A 22,668-nucleotide genomic window follows, 5' to 3' on the forward strand; every position below is an offset into this window, starting at 1 on the left:
ACAGGGATCATGTCAAATTCCTGAGATTTGCTTTTCTAGTCAAGCATTATCAGTTTGTGGCCCTCGCTTTTGGTCTGGCTACAGCTCCCAGAGTTTTTTTAAAAAGTGGAATTTATGTATTTCCTTACTTGGACAACATTATGGTTTAGGCTCCTTCTTTTTATCTGGCTGTGTCTCAAACTCAGATGGTTCTTCAGTTGCTTCAGAGTCACTGTTGGAAAATAAATCTTCTAAAATGCTCATTAACCCCTCAGTCTTTTTTGTGGTTCGGATCAGAGTAAACTGAAGCTGCAACAGGCCTGTGTCCTTCTGCAGCAGAATCCTCAGATGCCAGCCTGTTAGGTTGGAGTGTAGTCTGGGGGTCTCAGATAGCACAGGGAGTTTAATCTCCTCAGTAGACGAGGTTACCAATATTTGTTCTGGAACTCCGTGGGATCGTTAGTGCTCTCCAGAGTTGGCCCAACCTCAGTCACAAATAGTTTCTGAGATTCCAGTCAGACAATGTCACGGCAGTGTCTTATGTCAATCAGGGAGGAACTCACAGTTCCTTAGCATATAAGGGAAGTGTTACACATTATCAGTTGGGCAGAATGCTATCATTAGAGGATTTCTGCCATCCATATTCCAGGTGTGGACCATTGGGAGGCAGACTTTCTAAGTCTTCACCCAGGAGAGTGGTCTCTGAATTAGGAGATTTTTCACCAAATTGTGAGGCGCTGGGGCCTCCCATTTGAATCACAAACTGGCTCAGTTTTGTGCTAGGTCTTGATAGACTGATAGACGCTCTAGTGGTCCCTTGGTCATTCAGGTTGATAGTCAGAATCAAGCAGGAGCAAACTTCAGCTGTTCTGATTGCTCCGGCGTGGCCTCGCAGGATTTGGTTTGTGGTTCTTGCGCAGATGTCCTCATGCCCGCCTTGGAGGATTCCTCTAAGAAAGAATCTTCTCTCTCAAAGCCCTTTCTTTATCAAGATCTCAACACTCTGAATTGACGACATGGTAATTGAACGCATAATCTGTTTAAGAGCTTTTCCTGTCAGGGTTATTGATACCCTGATTCAGGCTAGGAAACCTTTTACCCAACATATTTATCATAAGGTCTGTAAAACCTTTTTTGCATGGTGTTCTCACAAAGGTTGCTGTTGGAATTCTTTTAGAATTCCTAGAGTTCTTGAGTTCCTGCAAGAAGGCATAGATAAAGGTTTATCAGCCAGTTCTTTGAAGGGTCAGATTTCATCTCTTTCTGTTCTGTTTCATAAGAAAATTGCTAAGATTCCTGTTTTTCACGACTTTGTTCAGACTCTGATTAGGATAAAAACAGTTATTTGCCCAGTTTCTCCTCCTTGGAATCTGAATCTGGTTTTGAGGGTTCTTTAAACTCTTCCTTTTGAGCCAATGCCTGGTTGGACTTTCAGCTTTTATCTTCGAAGGTTCTTTTTCTTCTAGCTATTTCTTTGGCTAGAAGAGTCTCTGAGCTTTAAATTGGGGTTCCTTCTTTTTGTCCAGTTCCTAAGAATTCTAAGGTGTTACTTCCCCACAACTTGGATGTTGTAAGAGCTCTGAAATATTATGTGTAAGCCACAAAAGATATCAGAATTTCTTCTTTTTGTTCATTAAAGGGATACTAAACCCAAATTTTTTTTTCTTCGTGATTTAGATATGGGGGGTCTATCTATCAAGCTCTGAATGGAGCTTGGTGCCCCGTGTTTCTGGTGAGCCTGCAGGCTCACCAGAAACAGCAGTTATGAAGCAGCGGTCTAAAGACCGCTGCTCCATAACCCTGTCCACTTGCTCTGATGAGGCGGACAGGAATCGCCGGAATTCAACATGATCAAGTACGATCGGGTTGATTTACACCCCCCCTGCTGGCGGCCGATTGGCCGCGAGTCTGCAGGAGGCGGCGTTGCACCAGCAGCTCTTGTGAGCTGCTGGTGCAATGCTAAATACGGAGAGCGTATTGCTCTCCGCATTCAGCGATGTCTGTCGGACTTGATCCGCACTGTCGGATCAGGTCCGACAGACATTTCATAAATAGGCCTCATAGCATGCAATTTTAAGCAACATTCAAAATTTTCTTTGTTCTCTTGCTTTCTTTATTTGAAAAGAAGAATGTAATATTAGGACTTAAATGTAGCCACCAATCAGCAAGCACTTTCCAGGGTTTCGAAACGCGTAAAATAGGAGCTTACCTGTTGGTTCTTATGGAAGCCTGCTCCTAATAAAACCTTTTTGCATTCGCTTACAAGACTCAGCGTTCCTTTTTCCTCATCTTCATTCTGAAAAAAATGGTCCGGCTCCTTAACTTAGATTTCCTGCTTTTTCAAATAAAGATACCAAGAGAATTAACAACTTATAATAGCAGTAAATTAGAAAGTTGCTTAAAATTTCATGCTCTACCTGAATCAGGAAAGAAAAAAATGGGTTTAGTATCCATTTAAGCTAATTCTGTTTATCAGATTGGCTTAAAGCTTTAACTTACAAAGCTTATTTGTTTGTGTTGTAAACTCCCCCTGAGCGCATTACTGTTCATTCCACTAGAGCAGTTGCTACTTCTTGGGCCTCTCATAATTAAGCTTCTATTGATCAGATTTGTAGGGCAGCTATTTTCATATGTATGCTTCTTCTGAGGCCTTCTTTGGCAGGAAAGTTCTGCGGGCCGTAGTGCCTGAATAGTTACGTCCTGCATTAAATGTTTGTGTCCCCCCATTCACGGTAGTCTCATGGACTTTACATTTTGGGTATTGATTCTCACACGTGATGGCTCATGGATGCTCACCATCTGATAAAAGAAAATACAATTTTCTTTCATGTAATTGGCAAGAGTCCATGAGCTAGTGACATATGGGATATACATTCCTGCCAGGAGGGGGCAAAGTTTCCCAAACCTCAAAATGCCTATAAATACACTTCCCACCACACTCACAATTCAGTTTTTAGACTGCATGAAGAATGAGACTCCTATGGGAAGATTATTTCTCAGTACACTCTGTGAATTTTTTTCAGGAGTGATTATACCAGTTCTTTAGCAGGAACAGTGATTGGGTTTCTATTCAATTCTATTCTTTGTCCCAAAGAAGAAAGGTTTATTTCAGTCCAATCTTGGATCTGAAGACTTTATATTGTTTGGTAAGAGTCTCAACTTCCAAGTTGGCAACTATAAGGACTATTATGCCTTTTGTTCAGCAAGGTCATTTCACGTCCACTCAATTTTACAGGACGTTTATCCTCATATTTCATCCAGATCACTTTTGGTTTCTGAGATTCTCTTTTTTAGATAAGCTTTACCAATATGTCGCTTTTCCATTTGGTCTGGCGACAGCTATATGAATCTTTTCAAAGGTTCTGCAGGGCTGGAATAAGGTAAACAGGCCAAGAAGCCTGTTCCTGCTACCAAAACAGCATGAAGGGGTAGCCCCCGATCCGGGATCGGATCTGGTAGGGGCAGACTTTCTCTCGTTGCTCAGGCTTGGGCAAGAGATGTTCTGGATCCCTGGGCATTAGAAATAGTTGCTCAGGGGTATCTTCTAGAATTCAAGGACTCTCCCCCAAGGGGAAGGTTCCACATTTCTCGTTTGTCTTCAGACCAAACAAAGAAACAGGCGTTCTTACGCTGTGTAGAAGATCTACTAAAAATGGGAGTGATACACCCAGTTCCAATTGCAGAACAAGGACTGGGCTTTTACTCAAACCTGTTCGTAGTTCCCAAAAAGGAAGGAACTTTCAGGCCAATCCTGGATCTAAAGATTCTAAACAAATTCCTCAGAGTTCCATCTTTCAAGATGGAAACCATTCGGACAATCTTGCCGATGATCCAGGAAGGTCAATATATGACTACCGTGGATCTAAAGGATGCGTACCTACATATACCTATCCACAAAGATCACCATCAGTTCCTAAGGTTCGCCTTTCTGGACAAACATTACCAGTTTGTGGCCCTTCCTTTCGGGTTGGCCACCCCTCCCAGAATTTTCACAAAGGTGCTAGGGTCCCTTCTGGCGGTACTAAGACCACGGGGCATTGCAGTAGCACCTTACCTAGACGACATATTAATACAGGCGGCGTCCTTTCACAGAGCCAAGGCTCATACGGATATCGTTCTGGCCTTTCTAAGGTCTCACGGGTGGAAGGTGAACGTAGAAAAGAGTTCTCTGTCCCCGCTCACAAGGGTTCCCTTTCTGGGAACATTAATAGACTCGGTAGAAATGAAAATCTTTCTGACCGAGGTCAGGAAGTCAAAACTGTTGAATACTTGCAGAGTTCTTCATTCCATTCCTCGGCCTTCCGTGGCTCAGTGCATGGAAGTAATTGGTTTAATGGTTGCGGCCGAATCCATCTCAGACCACTGCAACTGTGCATGCTCAAACAGTGGAATGGAGATTACGCAGATTTATCTCCTCAAATTCAAATGGACCAAAAAAACAGAGACTCTCTTCTCTGGTGGTTGTCTCAAGATCACCTGTCTCAGGGAATGAGTTTCCGCAGACCGGAGTTGATCATTGTCACGACCGATGCCAGTCTGGTAGGCTGGGGTGCGGTTTGGAACTCCCTGAAGGCTCAGGGACTATGGTCTCGGGAAGAAACTCTAATCCCGATAAAAATTTTGGAGCTGAGAGCGATATTCAATACGCTCCAGGCGTGGCCTCAACTAGCAGAGGCCAAATTCATCAGATTTCAGTTGGACAACATCACGACTGTAGCGTACATCAATCATCAACAAAGAGTTCCCTAGCGATGAAGGAAGTATCCAAGATTATCAAATGGGCGGAGGATTACTCCTGCCATCTATCTGCAATTCACATCCCAGGAGTAGACAACTGGGAGGCGGATTTTCTAAGTCGTCAGACTTTTCATCCGGGGGAGTGGGAACTCCACCCGGAGGTTTTTGCTCAGCTAACTCAGCTTTGGGGCATTCCAGAGTTGGATCTGATGGCGTCCCGTCAGAACACCAAACTTCCCCTTTACGGATCCAGATCCAGGGATCCCAAGGCGGCATTGGTAGATGCATTGATAGCGCCTTGGTCATTCAGTCTAGCTTATGTCTTTCCACCGTTTCCTCTTCTCCCTCGGCTAATAACCAGAATCAAACAGGAGAAGGCTTCGGTAATTCTGATAGCGCCTGCGTGGCCACGCAGGACTTGGTATGCAGACCTAGTGGGCATGTCATCGGTCCCACCATGGAAACTGCCATCGAGACAGGATCTTCTAATCCAAGGTCCTTTCAAGCATCCAAATCTAGTTTCTCTGCAACTGACTGCTTGGAGATTGAACGCTTAATCCTAGCTAAGCGGGGGTTTTCTGAATCAGTTATAGATACTCTGATACAGGCCAGAAAGCCTGTCACCAGGAAAATTTACCATAAGATATGGCGGAAATATCTTTGTTGGTGTGAATCCAAGGGTTACTCGTGGAGTAAAGTTAGGATTCCAAGGATATTGTCTTTTCTCCAAGAAGGTTTGGAGAAAGGTCTGTCAGCTAGTTCCTTAAAGGGACAGATATCTGCTCTGTCTGTTCTGTTACACAAGCGTCTGGCAGCTGTACCAGACGTTCAGGCGTTTGCACAGGCCTTAGTTAGAATCAAGCCTGTCTACAAACCTGTGGCTCCTCCATGGAGTCTAAATTTAGTTATTTCAGTTCTTCAAGGGGTTCCGTTTGAACCTTTGCATTCCATAGATATCAAGTTATTATCTTGGAAAGTTTTGTTTTTAGTAGCTATTTCTTCTGCTCGAAGAGTTTCAGAACTATCTGCTTTACAGTGTGATTCACCCTATCTGGTGTTCCATGCAGATAAGGTTGTTTTGCGTACTAAACCTGGTTTCCTTCCAAAGGTGGTTTCTAATAAGAATATTAACCAGGAAATCATTGTTCCTTCTCTGTGCCCTAATCCAGTTTCTAAGACGGAACGACTGTTGCACAATCTTGATGTGGTTCGTGCTTTAAAGTTCTATTTAAAAGCAACTAAAGATTTCAGACAAACATCATCCTTGTTTGTTGTGTATTCTGGTAAGAGGAGAGGTCAGAAAGCGACTGCTATCTCTCTTTCATTATGGCTGAAAAGCATCATCCGATTGGCTTATGAGACTGCTGGTAAGCAGCCTCCTGAACGAATTACAGCTCATTCCACCAGAGCTGTGGCTTCCACTTGGGCTTTCAAGAATGAGGCTTCTGTTGTACAGATTTGTAAGGCAGCGACTTGGTCTTCACTGCATACATTCCCAAATTTTACAAATTCGATACTTTTGCTTCTTCGGAGGCTATTTTTGGGAGAAAGGTTTTGCAAGCAGTGGTGCCTTCCGTTTAGGTTACCTGACTTTTTCCCTCCCTTCATCCGTGTCCTATTGCTTTGGTATTGGTATCCCACAAGTAAGGATGAATCCGTGGACTGAATACACCAAGTAAGAGAAAACAGAATTTATGCTTACCTGATAAATTACTTTCTCTTACAGGTGTATTCAGTCCACGGCCCGCCCTTATATTTAAGTCAGGTTCAAATTTAATTTTCAATAACTACAGTCACCACTGCACCCTATGGTTCTCCTTTTTCTCCTAAACGTCGGTCGAATGACTGGGGGGGCAGAGCCTGAGGGGAGCTATATGGACAGCTTTGCTGTGTGATCTCTTTGCCACTTCCTGTAGGGATTGAGAATATCCCACAAGTAAGGATGAATCCGTGGACTGAATACACCTGTAAGAGAAAGTAATTTATCAGGTAAGCATAAATTATGTTTTTGTAAACTGGGTACTGGCAGACAGCTGCCAGTACTCAAGATGGCCCCCAGTAAGGTAGAGGGGGAGGGTTAGAGAGCTTTTTTTTGGGGGGGGGGATCAGGGAGGTTTACAACCATTTATGCCATAAGCATTTACAACCATTTATGCCATAATTGCACATGTTGTTTGTAAATAATTTCAGTGAGAAACCTAAAGTTTGTGAAAAAAATTGTGAAAAAGTGAATGTTTATTTTTATTTGATCGCATTTGGCAGTGAAATGGTGGCATGAAATATACCAAAATGGGCCTAGATCAATACTTTGGGATGTTTTCTAAAATAATATATATACATGTCAATGGATATTTAGGGATTCCTGAAAGATATCAATGTCCCAAAGTAACTAGCGCTAATTTTGAAAAAAAGTGGTTTGGAAATAGCAAAGTGCTACTTGTATTTATTGCCCTATAACTTGCAAAAAAAGCAAAGAACATGTAAACATTGGGTATTTCTAAACTCAGGACAAAATTTAGAAACTATTTAGCATGGGTGTTTTTTGGTGGTTGTAGATGTGTAACAGATTTTGGGGGTCAAAGTTCAATTTTTTCCTCATATTTTATATATTTTTTATAGTAAATTATAAGATATGATGAAAATAATGTTATCTTTAGAAAGTCCATTTAATGGCGAGAGAAACGGTATATAATATGTGTGGGTACAGTAAATGAGTAAGAGGAAAATTACAGCTAAGCACAAGCACCGCAGAAATGTAAAAATAGCCTTGTCAAACTGACAGAAAATGGAAAAGTGTTGTGGTCATTAAGGGGTTAAACTTCCTGATATTCACTGTTTTGTTCAGGCTTTGGTTTGTATCAAGCTTGTTCATTTATTAATTTTTCCTTTTTGGAATCTTAAAGTGAATGAATTTTGATACTAAAGTGCCCGGTTTTTAAAAATTTGTTTAAAAACAGGGGCACTTTAATTTATCAAAATTTAAATTTCACTCATGTTGTGAAAAAAAACTTACCTTTTAAACTTGACAGCAGCTCCAGCTTCCTCGGTCGTCGCAAGCCATTTCTGACGTCAGAAATAATGGATAGGTCATCCTTCAATCACAGCTTCCCCCCGGGGAAATCAATGTCTGATTCAACGCAGTGATTGGAGGAAGCCGGATTCCTCATTTTAGACCCAGGAAGAGGCTTTGCGACGGGTGGAGGAAGCTGGATCGTCTGTCAAGATTATAAGGTAAGCATCTTTTCACAACACGAGTGAAATGTAAATTTTGATGAATTAAAGTGCCCCTGTTTTTAATTAAATTTTTTAAAACCGGGCACTTTAGCATCAAAATTTACATTCACTTTAATTTGGTTTAAGGATTTGCAGGCTCTTTCTTTTCAGCCTATATTTTCTTTGAAGATTATCTTCTTTCTTGGAAAGTGTTGTGTCTTTTGGCTATCTCTTCTGCTAGAAGAGTTTCTTATTTATTAGCTCTCTCTTTTGTGTCACCTTATCTGATTTTTTCATCTAGATAAGTGGTTTTGTGGACTTCTTTTTTTCCTAAGGTTGTGAATTTGAAAAACATTAGTAGAGAAATTGTTGTTCCTTCTTTGTGTCCTAATCCTAAAGAATTATTTGAGAGTTCTTTACATTTTTTGGATGTAACCTCTGCCATTTCTTTGTCATCCAGGTTAAAGCTTTTGTTTCTCAAGGCTTATTTGGAGGCAGGGCAGGCTCTGCCTCAGAGATTTGCAGCTCATTCTACTAAGTTCAGTTGCCATTTCTTGAGCTTTTTCAGAATTAAGCTTCGGATGATCAAATTTGCATATCGGTTATTTGATCTTCTTGCATACTTTGTTCTTTTTACCATTTTGATGTATTTGCTTTTTCTGAAGCAGTCTTTGGTAGAAAAGTTCTTCATGCAGCTGTCTCAGTTTGATTCTTCTGCTTTTGAGTTAAGTATTTTTAAGAAAAACTTAATTATTTTGTGGATTTAATTTCTCAGTGGAAACAGCTGTTGTTATTTTATCCCTCCCTCTAGTGACTCTTCTGTGGACTTCCACATCTTGGGTATTGCTATCCCATACGTTACTAGCTCATGGACTCTTGCCAATTACATGAAAGAAAACATAATTTACATAACTTACCTGATAAATTAATTTCTTTGATATTGACATGAGTCCATGAGGCCCACCCTTTTTATGGTGGTTATGTTTTTTTTGTATAAAAGCACAATTATATTTCCAGTTCCTCTTTTTGTATGCTTTTTTTACTCCTTTTTATCACTTCACTACTTGGCTATTCGTTAAACTGAATTGTGGGTGTGGTGAGGGGTGTATTTATAGGTATTTTGAGGTTTGGGAAACTTTGCCCCCTCCTGGTAGGAATGTATATCCCATACGTCACTAGCACATGAACTCTTGCCAATATGAAAGAAATTAAAATGTATTAGGTAAGGTCTTATATAAATTATGTTTTTGCTTGCCTGATAAATTATTTATTTCATGATGGTGAGAGTCCACGAGCCCTGCCCTTTCTTTTTGTTCACCTGGTGGGAGTACTTGTTTTGCTCTAATTTGCCCCGCTTTATCTTTCCTGATTTTCTTTTTTCCCTTATCTATTTAACTATATGTATGACTGAGGATCATAGAAAGTGGGCGGGATTTAAATCTCTGGTGTGTGTCTTTTGCCCTCTCCTAGTGGTCAGGAGGGGTATATTCCCACATGTAATGGCTTGTGGACTCTCACCATCATGAAAGAAATTAATTTATTAGTTAAGCATGAAATTTGTATTTCATCCAATTTGTTTTGCTTTTTTTCTAGGAATTTTAAAGTCTGTTTGGCTTAGTGTAATCTATATTACTTGAAACAAAACAATTGTTCCATACATCACTGTCGTGCTTTTATAGTTAACATTTGAAAGCTGGTCTTCTCATTTAAAGGGAAATGAAACCCACAATGTTTTTTTTCTCTCATAACTCAGTTAAGACATTACATTTTCAATAACTTTACAATTTACTTCTATTATCAATTTCCTTCATCCTCTTGGTATCCTTTATCAAAGGAGCAGCAATGCACTACTGGGAACTAGCTTGTTAAGCAAATAATAAGAGGTATTTATGTGCAGCCACCAATCAACAGCTAGATCACAGATCCTGAGCCTACCTAGATAGGTATGCATTTCAACAAAGAATGTCAAAAGAACAAAACAAATTAGTTAATTACAAGTAAATGGGAATGTTGTTTAAAATTGTATGCTCTATCTAGCTCACAGATCTTGAGCCTACCTATATATGCTTTTCAACAAAGGATACCAAGATAACAAAGCAAATTAGATAATATAAGTAAATTGGAAAAATGTTTAAAATTGTATGTTCTATCCGAATCATGACAGATTTTTGGGGGGTTTCATTTCTCTTTAACTTGAAATTCTAGTTCTATGGCTATCTCAGGAGACATAAGACATGATGGGCTTATTTCCGTTGCTAGAAGTCAACTGGATTCATAAATAGAGTCAACATTTTTTTTCTTTCCTAAGACATGGAGCGTCCACAACGTCATTTCAATTACTAGTGGGATATTCACTCCTGGCCAGCAGGAGGAGGCAAAGAGCACCACAGCAAAGCTGTTAAGTGTCACTTCCCTTAGAGGTGTGAGTATTATTAGTCTGAATAACGCTTTGAGGCATACGTTTTATTTTTAAAGTGACAGTAGTTAATTTTCTAATATTTTTATTTTGCTTGTTCTTTTTAAGGAACTGTTATATTTTAGATATGGACATGGAATCAGAAACTGTTTCCTTTGATACATGCTTACTATGCCTAGAGTCCCAAATTGTTTTACCTTTGCAATTTTGTGCTACATGTTTAGCTAGAGCGCTAAAGTGTAAAGATAAATTAATGATAAATGAATGCCCTCTGAGCCCAATGTCTCTCAGGATGATGCTGTTCAGGCAATGCCACAGCTTTCTCCTCAAACGTCCCGAGCCTCAATGGCATCACATACAGTGCCCTGCAGTTCCTCTCAGACTCCTGGAGGAGTTTATTTTCCATCAGATTTTGCTGCACAGATATCCTCTGTGGTATCAGCAGCTTTATCTGCTTTTCCCATGATGGGGAAGCGCAAGAGGAAATCTAAAACATTTTCAAAATGTAGGGTGTCTGTTCCATCTGCTGCTGCGCAGGTTGCCCTCCCTCATAAGTCAGATGAGAAGGATACCTTGGTAGCCTCTGAGGGTGAAATCTCAGATTCGGACAGTATAATTCCTTTGTCTGATGCTGAAAAAGTAAACTTCAGATTTAAGCTTGAACTCCTTGGTTTACTGTCAGTGGCGTATTTCGGTTTTGTGCTGCCCTAGGCACTTCAAATTCTATATATATACACATACACTTATATAAAGTATATATATAGAACAGCACTCAAGCTAGAACTGCAAACACATGCTAGTTATATAACTCTAAATTTGATAGTATAATATACAATATGGTGGATGAAATATATCATATATAATAAGGTAGAAAATATAGTTATCACATAAAAAGTTATCACATAAAAGAGCTATCACATAAAAAAGCTGAGTACTTATTAATACAAATAAAAGGGAGACTAAATGTACAAAACAACCACCTTGGGGCAAAGTCTTGATATGCACATTAACCACCTTGTGGTAAAGTCAAAGACAATCCTTTGTCCCTAAACTCTGTGTATTATGCAAGAAATGTATATCCCACAGTTGCGTATTCACTGTCTCATATACATAAGCAGCGGTCAGCTGCCAGTTCAAAAGTAACATTTTTTTTTTAAATCAGCCAGAATACTAAGTGCAGTGGACAAGTGCCGCCCCCCAAAATCTGTCGCCCTAGACACCGGCCTTGTTGGCCTATTCAGTAATATGCCCCTGTTTACTGTTAAAGGAGGTACTGGCTACTTTGGATGACTCCGACTCTTCTGTCGCTGTCAACCCTAAGAAATCTAGTAAGCTTAACAAATACTATGATGTTCCTTCCTCTGTGGAAGTGTTTCCTGTTCCAGACCGTGTGACGGAGATTATTTCACAGGAATGGGAGAAGCCAGGGATACCTTTCTTCCCGTCTTTAAAAAGATGTTTCCTGTTGCCGACTCCATTAGAGATTCATGGCGCACGGTGCCTAAGGTAGAAGGGGCAATTTCGAGGATAGCTGTTCCTTTAAGGATTCCATGGACAAAAAGCTGGAGGCTTTTTTGAAGAAAATGTGTGTTCATCAGGGTCTTCAACGGGAACCTGTAGTTTGTATTGCCACAGTAGCAAGTGCGGAATCTTATTGGTGCGATGCCTTGTCTGAATTAATTTTAGAAGAAACTCAGTTGGAGGAGATTTAAGATAGAAATAAGGCTCTCAAATTAGCCAATTCTTTTATCTCTGATGCTAAAATGCTAATCATTAGACTGGGAGCCAAGATGTCTGACTTCACTGTTCTAGCCCATAGGGCTCTGTGGCTTAAATCTTGGTCAGCTGATGTTACCTCCAAGTCTAAGCTCCTGGCACTTACTTACAAGGGTAAGACCTTGTTTGGGCCTGGCCCGGCAGAAATCATTTCTGATATTACGAGTGGAAAAGGGTCTTTTCTTCCACAAGACTAGAAGAACAGACCTAAAGGACGTCAAAGTAATTTCCGTTCCTTTCGTAACTTCCTCTCCCTCTTCCAAGCAGGAGCAGTCCTAGTCTTCTTGGAGACCCAATCACTCTTGGAACAAGGGAAAGCAATCAAACAAACCCTCAGCTGAGTCTAAGTCAGCATTAAGGGTCTGCCCCCATTCTGGGATCGGATCAAGTGGGAGGCAGACTTTCCCTGTTTTTTCAAGCGTGGATACTAGATGTCCCAGATCCTTGGGCTGTGGACATAGAATCTCAGGGTTACAAAATAGAATTCAAATCTTGTGCTCCCAAGGGCAAATTTCTCCTCTCATGGTCATCTGCAGATCAGGTAAAGAGAGGCATTATTAAAGTGTGTTCAGGACCTCTCTTCATTGGGAGTGATTGTTCCAGTTCCAGTAAGAGAACAGAATCTAGCATTTTATTCAAATCTGTTTGTGGTTCCCAAAAAAGATGGAACTTTTCAACCTTTTTCAGACTTAAAAAGTCTAAATAAGTTTCTCAGGGTTCCGTCCTTCAAAATGGAAACCACTCGTTCCATTCTTCCGTTGGTCTAAGAGGGTCAGTTCATGAGGACCATAGATATGAAGGATGCCTATCTTCATGTTTGAATTCACAGGGATCATCACCAGTTCCTGAGATTCGCTTTTCAAGACAAGCCATTTGTTGCTCTTCCGTTTGGCCTTGCCACAGCTCTCAGTATTTTCTTACAGGTTCTGGGCGCTCTCTTCACAATTGTCAGGTCTCAGAGAATTGCGGTGGCGCCTTATCTGGACGACATCTTGGTTCAGGCGCCATCTTTTCCACAAGTAAACTCGCATACAGAGATCTTGTTGTTTTTTATACGTTCCCACGATTGGAAACTGAATCTGGAGAAGAGTTTCCTTGTTCCAGCTACAAGGGTTTGCTTCTTAGGGACCATTATAGATTCCCTATCTATAGCGAATTTTCTGACCGAGGTCAGAAAATCAAAACTGCTCTCCTCTTGCCTCTCTCTACAGTCTACTTTTTGGCCATCAGTGGCTCAGTGTATGGAGGTATTTGGTCTGATGGTCGCTTCCATGAACATCATTCCTTTTGCTCGATTCCATTTGAGAGCTCTGCAGTTTTGCATGCTCAGACAATGGAACGGAGATCATTCAGATCTGTCTCAGAGTATAGATCTAGATAAGTTGACAATAGGCTCTCTCTTGTGGTGGCTTTCTCAGGATCATCTGTCTCAGGGCACATGCTTCCGGAGACCCTCCTGGGTGATCATGACCATGGACGCCAGCCTGCTAGGCTGGGGAGCAGTCTGGGACCCGTTAAAGGCGCAGGGACTATGGACTTGGGAGAAGTCTGCTCTCACCATAAACATCTTGGATTTGAGAGCGATCTACAATTATGATGGCTTGGCCTCAATTGTAGTTAGACCGGTTTATCAGGTTCCAATCAGACAATATCACCTCAGTGGCTTACATCAACCACCAGGGTGGAACTCAGAGTTTCTTAACCATGAAGGAGGTGGCACGGATTATTCAGTGGGCGGAGGCTCACAATTGTTGTTTATCTGCCATCCACATTCCAGGAGTGGACAACTAAGAGTCGGATTTCCTTAGCAGACAGACATTTCATCTTTGAGAGTGGGTTTTCCATCTGGAGGTGTTCTCCAGGTTAACCCTCAAGTGGGGGGTGTCGGAGTTGGATCTGATGGCGTCTTGGCAGAACGCCAAGCTTCCAAGGTACGGTTCAAGGTCAAGATCCGCATTCCGCTCTGATAGATGCTCTGGCGGTTCCTTGGGATTTCGGTCTAGCATACCTTTTTCCACCGTTTGCCCTCCTTCCACGAGTCATTGCTTGTATCAAACAGGAGAGAACGTCGGTAATTCTAATGGTTTCTGCATGGACATGCAGGATCTGGTATGCAGACCAAGTGAAAATGTCATCTCTTCCACCTTGGAGGTTACCTCTGAGGAAGGTCCTCCTAACTCAGGGTCCATTCCTCCATCCAAATCTCGTTTCTCTGAAGCTGACTGCTTGGAGATTAAACGCTTAGTTCTGACTAAACGTGGGTTTTCTGAATCTGTCATTGATACTATGATTCGGGCTCGCAAGCCTGTTACTTGTAAAATGTATCATAAGGTATGGCATAAATACCTTTATTAGTGTGAATCAAAGGACTGCTCTTGGAAAAGGGTTAGGATTCCTAGAATTCTGTATTTTCTCCAGGAAGGTCTGAAAAAAAGGGTTGTCAGTCAGTTCTCTGAAAGGTCAGATTTCTGCACTATCTATTCTTTTACATAAGCATCTTGCGGATGTGCCATATGTTCAATCTTTTTGTCAGGCCCTGGTCAGAATCAGGCCTGTGTTTAAGGCTGTTGCTCCTCCTTGGAGCCTTAACCTTGTTCTTATAGTTTTGCAGCAGGCTCCGTTTGAACCAATGCATTCCATAGATATTAAGCTTTTATCTTGGAAGGTTTTGTTTCTTATGGCTATCTGTTCTGCTCGCAGAGTTTCTGAACTCTCGGCTTTGCAGTGTGAGTCGCCTTACCTTATCTTTTATCTTGGTTTCGGATAGAAATATTAATCAGGAAATTGTTGTTCCTTCTCTCTGTCCTAATCCTTCTTCTCATAAGGAACTTATGTTGCACAGCATGGATGTGGTGCGTGCTCTAAAATTCTATCTACAGGCTACTAAGGATTTTCACCAGTCTGTTTGTTTCGCTGGAATGCGTAAGGGTCAGGAGGCTACTGCTACTTCTCTTTCCCTCTGGTTGAGAAGTATGATTTGTTTTGCTTATGAGACTGCTGGACAGCAGCCTCCTGAGAGAATTACAGCTCATTCCACTAGGGTTGTTTCATCTTTGTGGGCTTTCAAAAATGAAGCTTCTGTGCTACAGATTTGCAAGGCTACAACTTGGTCCTCTCTGCATACTTTTTCCAAATTCTACAAATTTGATACTTTTGCCTCGGCTGAGACTTCCTTTGGGAGAAAAGTTCTTCAAGCGGTGATGCCTTCTGTTTAGGCCTGCCTGTCTTGTTCTCCCTCCCTATTCATTCCGTGTCCTCTAGCTTGGGTATTGGTTCCCACTAGTAATTGGAATGACGCTGTGGACTCTCCATGTCTTAGGAAACAAAATGTATGCTTACCTGATAAATTTCTTTCTTTCCGGACATGGAGAGTCCACAACCTCAGGCACCTCTACACCTTTGTGTTATCTTCTTTTTCCATTTCCCTTCGGCTGAAAGACTGGGGGTTATGGGTAAGGGAAGTGACACTTAACATTGCTATGGTGCTCTTTGCCTCCTCCTGCTGGCCAGGAGTGAATATCGCACTAGTAATTGGAATGACGTCGTGGACTCTCCATGTCCGGAAAGAAAGAAATTTATCAGGCAAGCATATTTTTTTTTTAAATTTTTTTATTATATAAACGCTCTAAGTACTTCAATGGAACTTTAGTCAACATGTATTTTACACTAGCATACCGTGTGCCAATATTTCCTATCAAAGTTTTGCATTAAGGTACAAAAACAATTTTAACCATTTTGGCAAAAGGCATTTATGTTGCTTTTGTAAACCGATATCTTTAAAGATGATTATCCTATCTAGCAATTACCTAGTAAATTCAAGTATAGCAGATCCCAAACTGTTCTAGGCACATGCTGTGTTCCCTTAGCATTGCAAGTAAAAAGGCAAGGTCCCATGCAACTTAGTGACTCACAATATGCTCTCTCTCTATAACCCCAGTGTGTAAAATATGGGTATGGATGGAGACTATTGTATATGATACCTATTGCATAATCAAATAATCCTTGTCTTTGTGTTTAAATCATTGTTTTTATAGATTTTGTTTTATTTTATAATTTTTGTAATTGGGGCATACTTGTTAAAGCAAGATATTTACATATGTAATACTTTTTGTTTGTTCTTAGCAACACCAACCAAAATCCCAACAGACACTAGTACCCCTCCTCGACAAGCTTTGTCTGGCCTTGACAAGAGGAGGTCTTCAGTCAGTAGCCAGGTACAGTAAAATGTACTGCACAAAAAGAATCAACAAATAATATGTATTAGTTATTGTACTAAACCAATCATACATGCAAATAGGATTCCTCTAGGTTACCTCATTTGTTTTCTTTTTTTTTATATTAACAATCTCCTCTTCATATTATGCACTTGCTGTTTTAAGTTCCATATGAAAATTCCAGAGTAACCTCCACTCGTTAAGTAGATGTGATACTGTGACTGTATAGCTAAAGAACATAGGTAAAAATGAAAAAGAATACTTATTAAATCACAGTAATTTGACTTTTTCTTGCTATCCAGACATACAAACCATGGAACATTTTACGCATATACCTATAAATTGTTCTCTCACACAACAACTTTCTCTCATAGAAGGCATGAATGAGCATTTCAAATAGGTGAACAATGATCCGGGTATTATGTACTAGGAATGTTAAAGGGACAGTCTAGGCCAAAATAAACTTTCATGATTCAGATAGAGCATGTAATTTTAAACAATTTTCCAATTTACTTTTATCACCAATTTTGCTTTGTTCTCTTGGTATTCTTAGTTGAAAGCTTAATCTAGGAGGTTCATATGCTAATTTCTTAGACCTTGAAGGCCACCTCTTTTCAGAATGCATTTGAACAGTTTCTCACCACTAGAGGGTGTTAGTTCACGTATTTCATATAGATAACACTGTGCTCGTGCACGTGAAGTTATCTGGGAGCAGGCAGTGATTGGCTAAACTGCAAGTCTGTCAAAAGAACTGAAATAAAGGGGCAGTTTGCAGAGGCTTAGATACAAGATAATCACAGAGGTTAAAAGTATGTTATTATAACTGTGTTGGTTATGCAAAACTGGGGAATGGGTAATAAAGGGATTATCTATCTTTTAAAACAATACAAATGCTGGTGTAGACTGTCCATTTAAATGGCAGATACTGTTCTATAACATCACATTAATGAATGCTTCGCATAAAACATGTAGAGTGGTAGGTGGACAGGATGGATTAAAATAAAAAAAATAAAGATTTTTTTTCACATAGTCTTAGTTTTGTAGATCTCAAAACTGTGAATTTGTGTGTATAAATAACATGGCTCTTTTTCACAGCAAAAATGTTATAAAATAAACATAAAGAGTTGAGAAATAGACCTTAAAGAGACATAAACCCAAAATAGTGGAATAGATCTGCATAAGGACCTAAGTGTGAAGAGGGAGGGGCAAGCATTATAAATGAAATATTATGTTATTGTTTTAGTTATTTATTATTATTACATTTTTATTATTAACCCCTTAACGACCACTATGTACTCTGTTGCGGATCATTAAGGGTTTTTCTGCCTACAATAGCTTGGGTCTCACCGTCAGCAGCAAGACTGCGCTATTATATCCTCCCTTACTCCTGCTGGCATCTTGAAATAGTGTGGTCTTGCTGCTGGCGGCGAAAGCAGTTCCATTGAAAGACCAGCGACTTGCATGGTATGTCACTGGTTGTTATGCAAGGTAATGGTTATTTCTTTTGTAAAATGATATTGGTCCATAGTCCTTTCGTAACATATGGGATTTATTTCCCTCCACTAGATGGATGTCAAGACCCCATACAAAAGATTTAAATCCCTCCCACCTCCCATCTATCTCTTAGTTTTGTTCTTGGCCTCGTAGGAGATGGTTGACAATAGAGGTTGTTCCAGCTACTTGCTTATGGATTACAAATTGGGAGCTCAGACCTATATGAGACCCAGAGTCCCTAGGGAGTATCATTTACAAATTAGACAGAACAGACTCGTTACAACAGCTGAATGATACAGGGACTCAGGAATACCCTGTTATGTGCACAGCTTTTCCCTAATGGGACTTCAGCCATAACTACCCTCAGGCATCGTGGGGACTCGTCCCTAGCCTCCCCCTAAGGGATTCCGGTATTTCCTACTGCGGTACTCGATACCTGCACTGGATGGGCTCTCTACTTGATACTGGTGCATTGACATTGACATGCTTGGTAAGCCAGTTGGAAGGGTGCTGCATAAGGTAAGTGACTTTACACGGCACAGACACAGCACAGAGGCTATTTGTAGGTACTCTGACACAGGGACAGCATAGCCAGGGGACTTAACCTGGTCTCCTGGTGACACAATTTTTCTCACTATATGGTCCCTAAGAGTTCTACTAGCATTCAAAACACTATTATGGGAGCCTTTGACCCTTTTTAACACTCTGGCAGCTTTAGGGGTAATTTTTGGGCACTTTGAAAAGTTATGTGTATGGCCCTTTAAGAGAACCGGCAATAGCATGATGGGTCCGGTTAGGCTGGGGAACATGTTTTGATAATGTTTATTTGATTATTATGCTTGGTGCACTTTATTTTATTCAAACTGTTTTTTCTTATTACTAAGTCACCGGCTTTGCTCTGTGTTCATGTGCTTTTCTCTATCAATCTGAAGCCTCTCTGACTAGATTTAACCTTCTATAGTTGGGGCCTGATTTTTAACAGATTCTAATCTGATTTCTTTCCTAAGATATGGCGAGTCCACAGTGTCATTGTTTACTGTTGGGAATATCACTCCTGGCCAGCAGGAGGAGGCAAAGAGCACCACAGCAAAGCTGTTAAGTATCACTTCCCTTCCCACAAACCTCAGTCATTCTCTTTGCCTTGGTGGATGGAGGTGGTGAAGTTTTCGTGTCTGAAGAAAATTGGATTTCTTTCACTACAAGCAAGATTTTATATAGTATAGAAAACCAGAGTAGGTTTACTCTGTTCTTTCCCATTGTTTAAGGATTGGGTCTAGCCGTAGTCCATGTTAGCCTCTTCAGTAGGGCAGTGGTGGCTTTAAAGCAGTTAGGAACTTGTGAGGTTGGTCTCACTGCGTTTTCCTAACATGTTGCTGCCCTTGTATAGAAAGCCAGGGGTAGGTTTACTCTGTTCTTTCTTTGTTCCACAGGTCTCTGTAAGGATCGGCGGCCTTTCGTTCTGTGTGGGCTGTCCCCCTGCCGGACAGCAGGATGAGCAGGTAAGTGCCTTTTATCTTCTGGGGCTAGGAGGCTGGCACTGAAGGGGTTAAGACTTAAACCTTCAATTAGTTTTGGACTCAAAATCCTTCATGGGGAAAGTTTTTATCGCAGTGAGCAGGCACTATATCACGTGATATGGAGACTAGGGGTTAATCTCCTTCAAGGCAGGAAGGAGTCAATCCTCTGTTAGGCTCAGTATTAATTTTGAGTTTCAGGGAGAGAGATTCTGGCTTATTAAACCTAAAGTCTTAACAACATCTCTGTTTATCGAGAGAGGCTTTATAATAAAAAATTGGTTTAAGGGTTCCTATTTCGGGTTGTATCTCGAATGGAGCCATTTAGGAGAGTGCGCTTTCATTTTAGGCGCCATTCCTATGGGGCTAATATGCCATGTTCTTCCCCTATCTATAAAAGCGGAGCGTTACCGTGATTGTTTTTTCCTTACTGGCCCGTATGTGTATTCCCTTTTGGTCTCTGGGGATACTTAAGTTTATTGTATTGGAATCCCAACCAGTTTAACTTTTTGCCGAAGATAAGCATGATTCAGTGCGCCTCATCCCCATACAATTTTGTGGCCCTGCCTCTTCAGTGTAGAGTGGCTCCATTTTAGGAGTTTGCCCCTGTTATATCCTTAAGTTAAGGGTTATGATATAACTTTCTTTTATCAATAAAGTTATGTGGGGCTTATGTTCAGGTTTTTTGGAACAAAAGCCTGTTCCTAGGTACAAAATTAAGGCTCTTGAGGAACAAATATTTGTTCTGTAAGATTTGTCCATCACATTTGGAATTGATCTTTAGATAATAAAGATACCTTTTGCTGGAGCCTCAAGCCTCTAGGAACATTTTGAGAGATTAAATGTGTTGAATGTTTAGCAATAGCTACTGAATAGTACAGATGTTGCCCTAGGAGCCTTATGTCTCCCAGGATGATGCTGTTCTGGCAATGCCACAGTTTTCTCCTTAAACGTCCCAAGTCTCTATGGCGTCACATGCAGTGCCCTGCTGTTCCTCTCAATCTCCTGGAGGAGAGTATTTGCCTACAGAATTTGCAGCTCAGGTATCCTCTGCGGTATCTGTGGCTTGGTCTGTTTTTCCTTTCCTACAGGGAAAATGCAAGAGAACATTTAAAGTTTCAGATAATAAAGTTTCTGCTACACAGGTTGTCTTTCTCCTAAGTCTGGTGAGGAGGATTCGCCGGTAGTTTCTGAGGGTGAAATCTCAAATCTGGACAGTATAATTCCTTCGTCTGATGCTGAAGTGGTATCCAGATGTATTCTTCAACACCTCATGTACTGTTAAGAGATTTTACCTACTTGGACGACACCGATACCCCTGTCGTTATCAACCCTTGGAAGTTTTGTAAACTTAATCAGTTCTATGATTTTTCTTTCCTATGAGGAAGTGTTTCTAGACATGCTATGGAAATTTTCACAGGAATAGGAGAAGCTAGGGATACCTTTCTCCCTGTTATCCGTCTTTTAAAGGCTATTCCTGTCACTGACTCCATTAAAATGCAAGGTGCCTTAAGTAGAAGGGAGCATTTCTACTGTTGCTCAAAGAACTTTGATCCCTATAGAGGATAGCTGCTCCTTTACGGATCTATGGATAAGAAGCTGGAGGTTGTTTTTTTTATCATCTTGAGCGTTGCCTTGTCTAATTAGACTTGCTGTGCTAGCCTCGGAGCATTGTGGCTGAAATCTTGGTCAGCTGAGAAGCCTATCTGTGGCTTAGTGGAACAACCTAGGCTTTATAATACTGCAGATGCAGGTTTAATATCCAGTTTGGATTATATTTAATGTTTCCTCCAAGTCCAAGCATCTGGAGCTTCCTTACAAAGTTGTTGGGCCTGGTCTGATAGAATTAACCTCTGACTTTTTATACCACACATCAAGGGAATAGACTAGAGGAAAGTATTCCTTTCCTTCTTTCTACAGGGACAGTCAACTCCTTTGGAGGACCCAGGTTTAATCCCAGGGTGTGACACCCAGTGGTCCAATCTGGCACTGTCTGGCACATAGCTGTTTAAATTGTATGGCTGTCCTTGGAAATACAAGGAATTGCTGGTTCCCTTATAGAACAGCTTTATTTAGCAGAGGTTGAGAGATATCCCAACCAGTTTTGCTCCAGGGGGTAGCAATCTAGTTTTCCTCCCAGGGGCAGATTTTCTAGATATCTGCAGTCCAGCAAGTAGAAAAGAGTTCCGGCTGCACTGGAAAGAAACGCCCATGACACTGATAATCAAAATGAAGAATGTTTATTCAAACGTGCACAAAGATAAAATCAAAAGAGAGTAACAGATATGTGAATCATTCCCTCACATGGAATAATCAAAAAGGCAGCAAACAGCAGACACGTTTCATGCGGGACTACCACACTTGATCACTGCTACTTCAGTCCAGGTATGATGATAGGCTTTCTTGAACTGGGTTCAGGACCTTCCTCTCTGGGAGGATAGTTCCAGTTCCAGTCAGGTGTAACATTTCAGCATATAACACACTGTTCCTTTCAGTAGGAAACTACCATAATGCCTTGGGCTATATAAACCCTCCTTCCTTTTACTTCATTGCTTGAGTATTTTGTTGCTAGCAAGTGAATCTTGCTTTCTTTCATGTAATTAGCAAGAGTCCATGAGCTAGTGACGTATGGGATATACATTCCTACCAGGAGGGGCAAAGTTTCCCAAACCTCAAAATGCCTATAAATACACCCCTCACCACACCCACAAATCAGTTTTACAAACTTTGCCTCCCGTGGAGGTGGTGAAGTAAGTTTGTGCTAGATTCTACGTTGATATGCGCTCCGCAGCAGGCTGGAGCCCGGTTTTCCTCTCAGCGTGCAGTGAATGTCAGAGGGATGTGAAGAGAGTATTGCCTATTTGAATTCAATGATCTCCTTCTACGGGTCTATTTCATAGGTTCTCTGTTATCGGTCGTAGAGATTCATCTCTTACCTCCCTTTTCAGATCGACGATATACTCTTATATATACCATTTCCTCTACTGATTCTCGTTTCAGTACTGGTTTGGCTTTCTACTACATGTAGATGAGTGGAAAAACGCTTAACTGAGTTTCAGTTCTACCAAAGCTAAGTTAATTTATTTTAAATGTTATAAATGTTTATCTTTAGCTATGGTTTGTAATAAGTTATTATGATATACTTTTACATGCAGAATCCATTAGTATTTATGCTTTATATATTGCCATTCTTACATCTTATGTACAAGAAATATTTAGAAATATTTTTCTGATTCTATTTTAAAGGCTTTGTCTGACTTCGTGCCTTCTAATAAAAATGTTTAGGTCTTTTTCACTTCTTTTTTAATTATTGAAGTTTCAAATG

At 40.7% G+C, this 22,668-nt stretch overlaps 1 protein-coding gene across 3 annotated transcripts in view; it reads left to right on the top strand.

Moving 5' to 3' along the window:
- Positions 1 to 22,668, top strand: part of CLOCK (clock circadian regulator) — a 482,886-nt gene that overhangs the window by 342,629 nt on the left and 117,589 nt on the right. For all 3 annotated transcript variants that reach the window (XM_053703956.1, XM_053703957.1, XM_053703958.1), the window contains exon 16: positions 16,244 to 16,335. In XM_053703956.1, the coding sequence (XP_053559931.1) occupies positions 16,244 to 16,335 (92 nt within the window). The remainder of the gene's footprint in view (positions 1 to 16,243; positions 16,336 to 22,668) is intronic.

The sequence above is a fragment of the Bombina bombina genome, chromosome 2 (assembly GCF_027579735.1).
Source record: "Bombina bombina isolate aBomBom1 chromosome 2, aBomBom1.pri, whole genome shotgun sequence".
Lineage (NCBI taxonomy): Eukaryota > Metazoa > Chordata > Amphibia > Anura > Bombinatoridae > Bombina > Bombina bombina.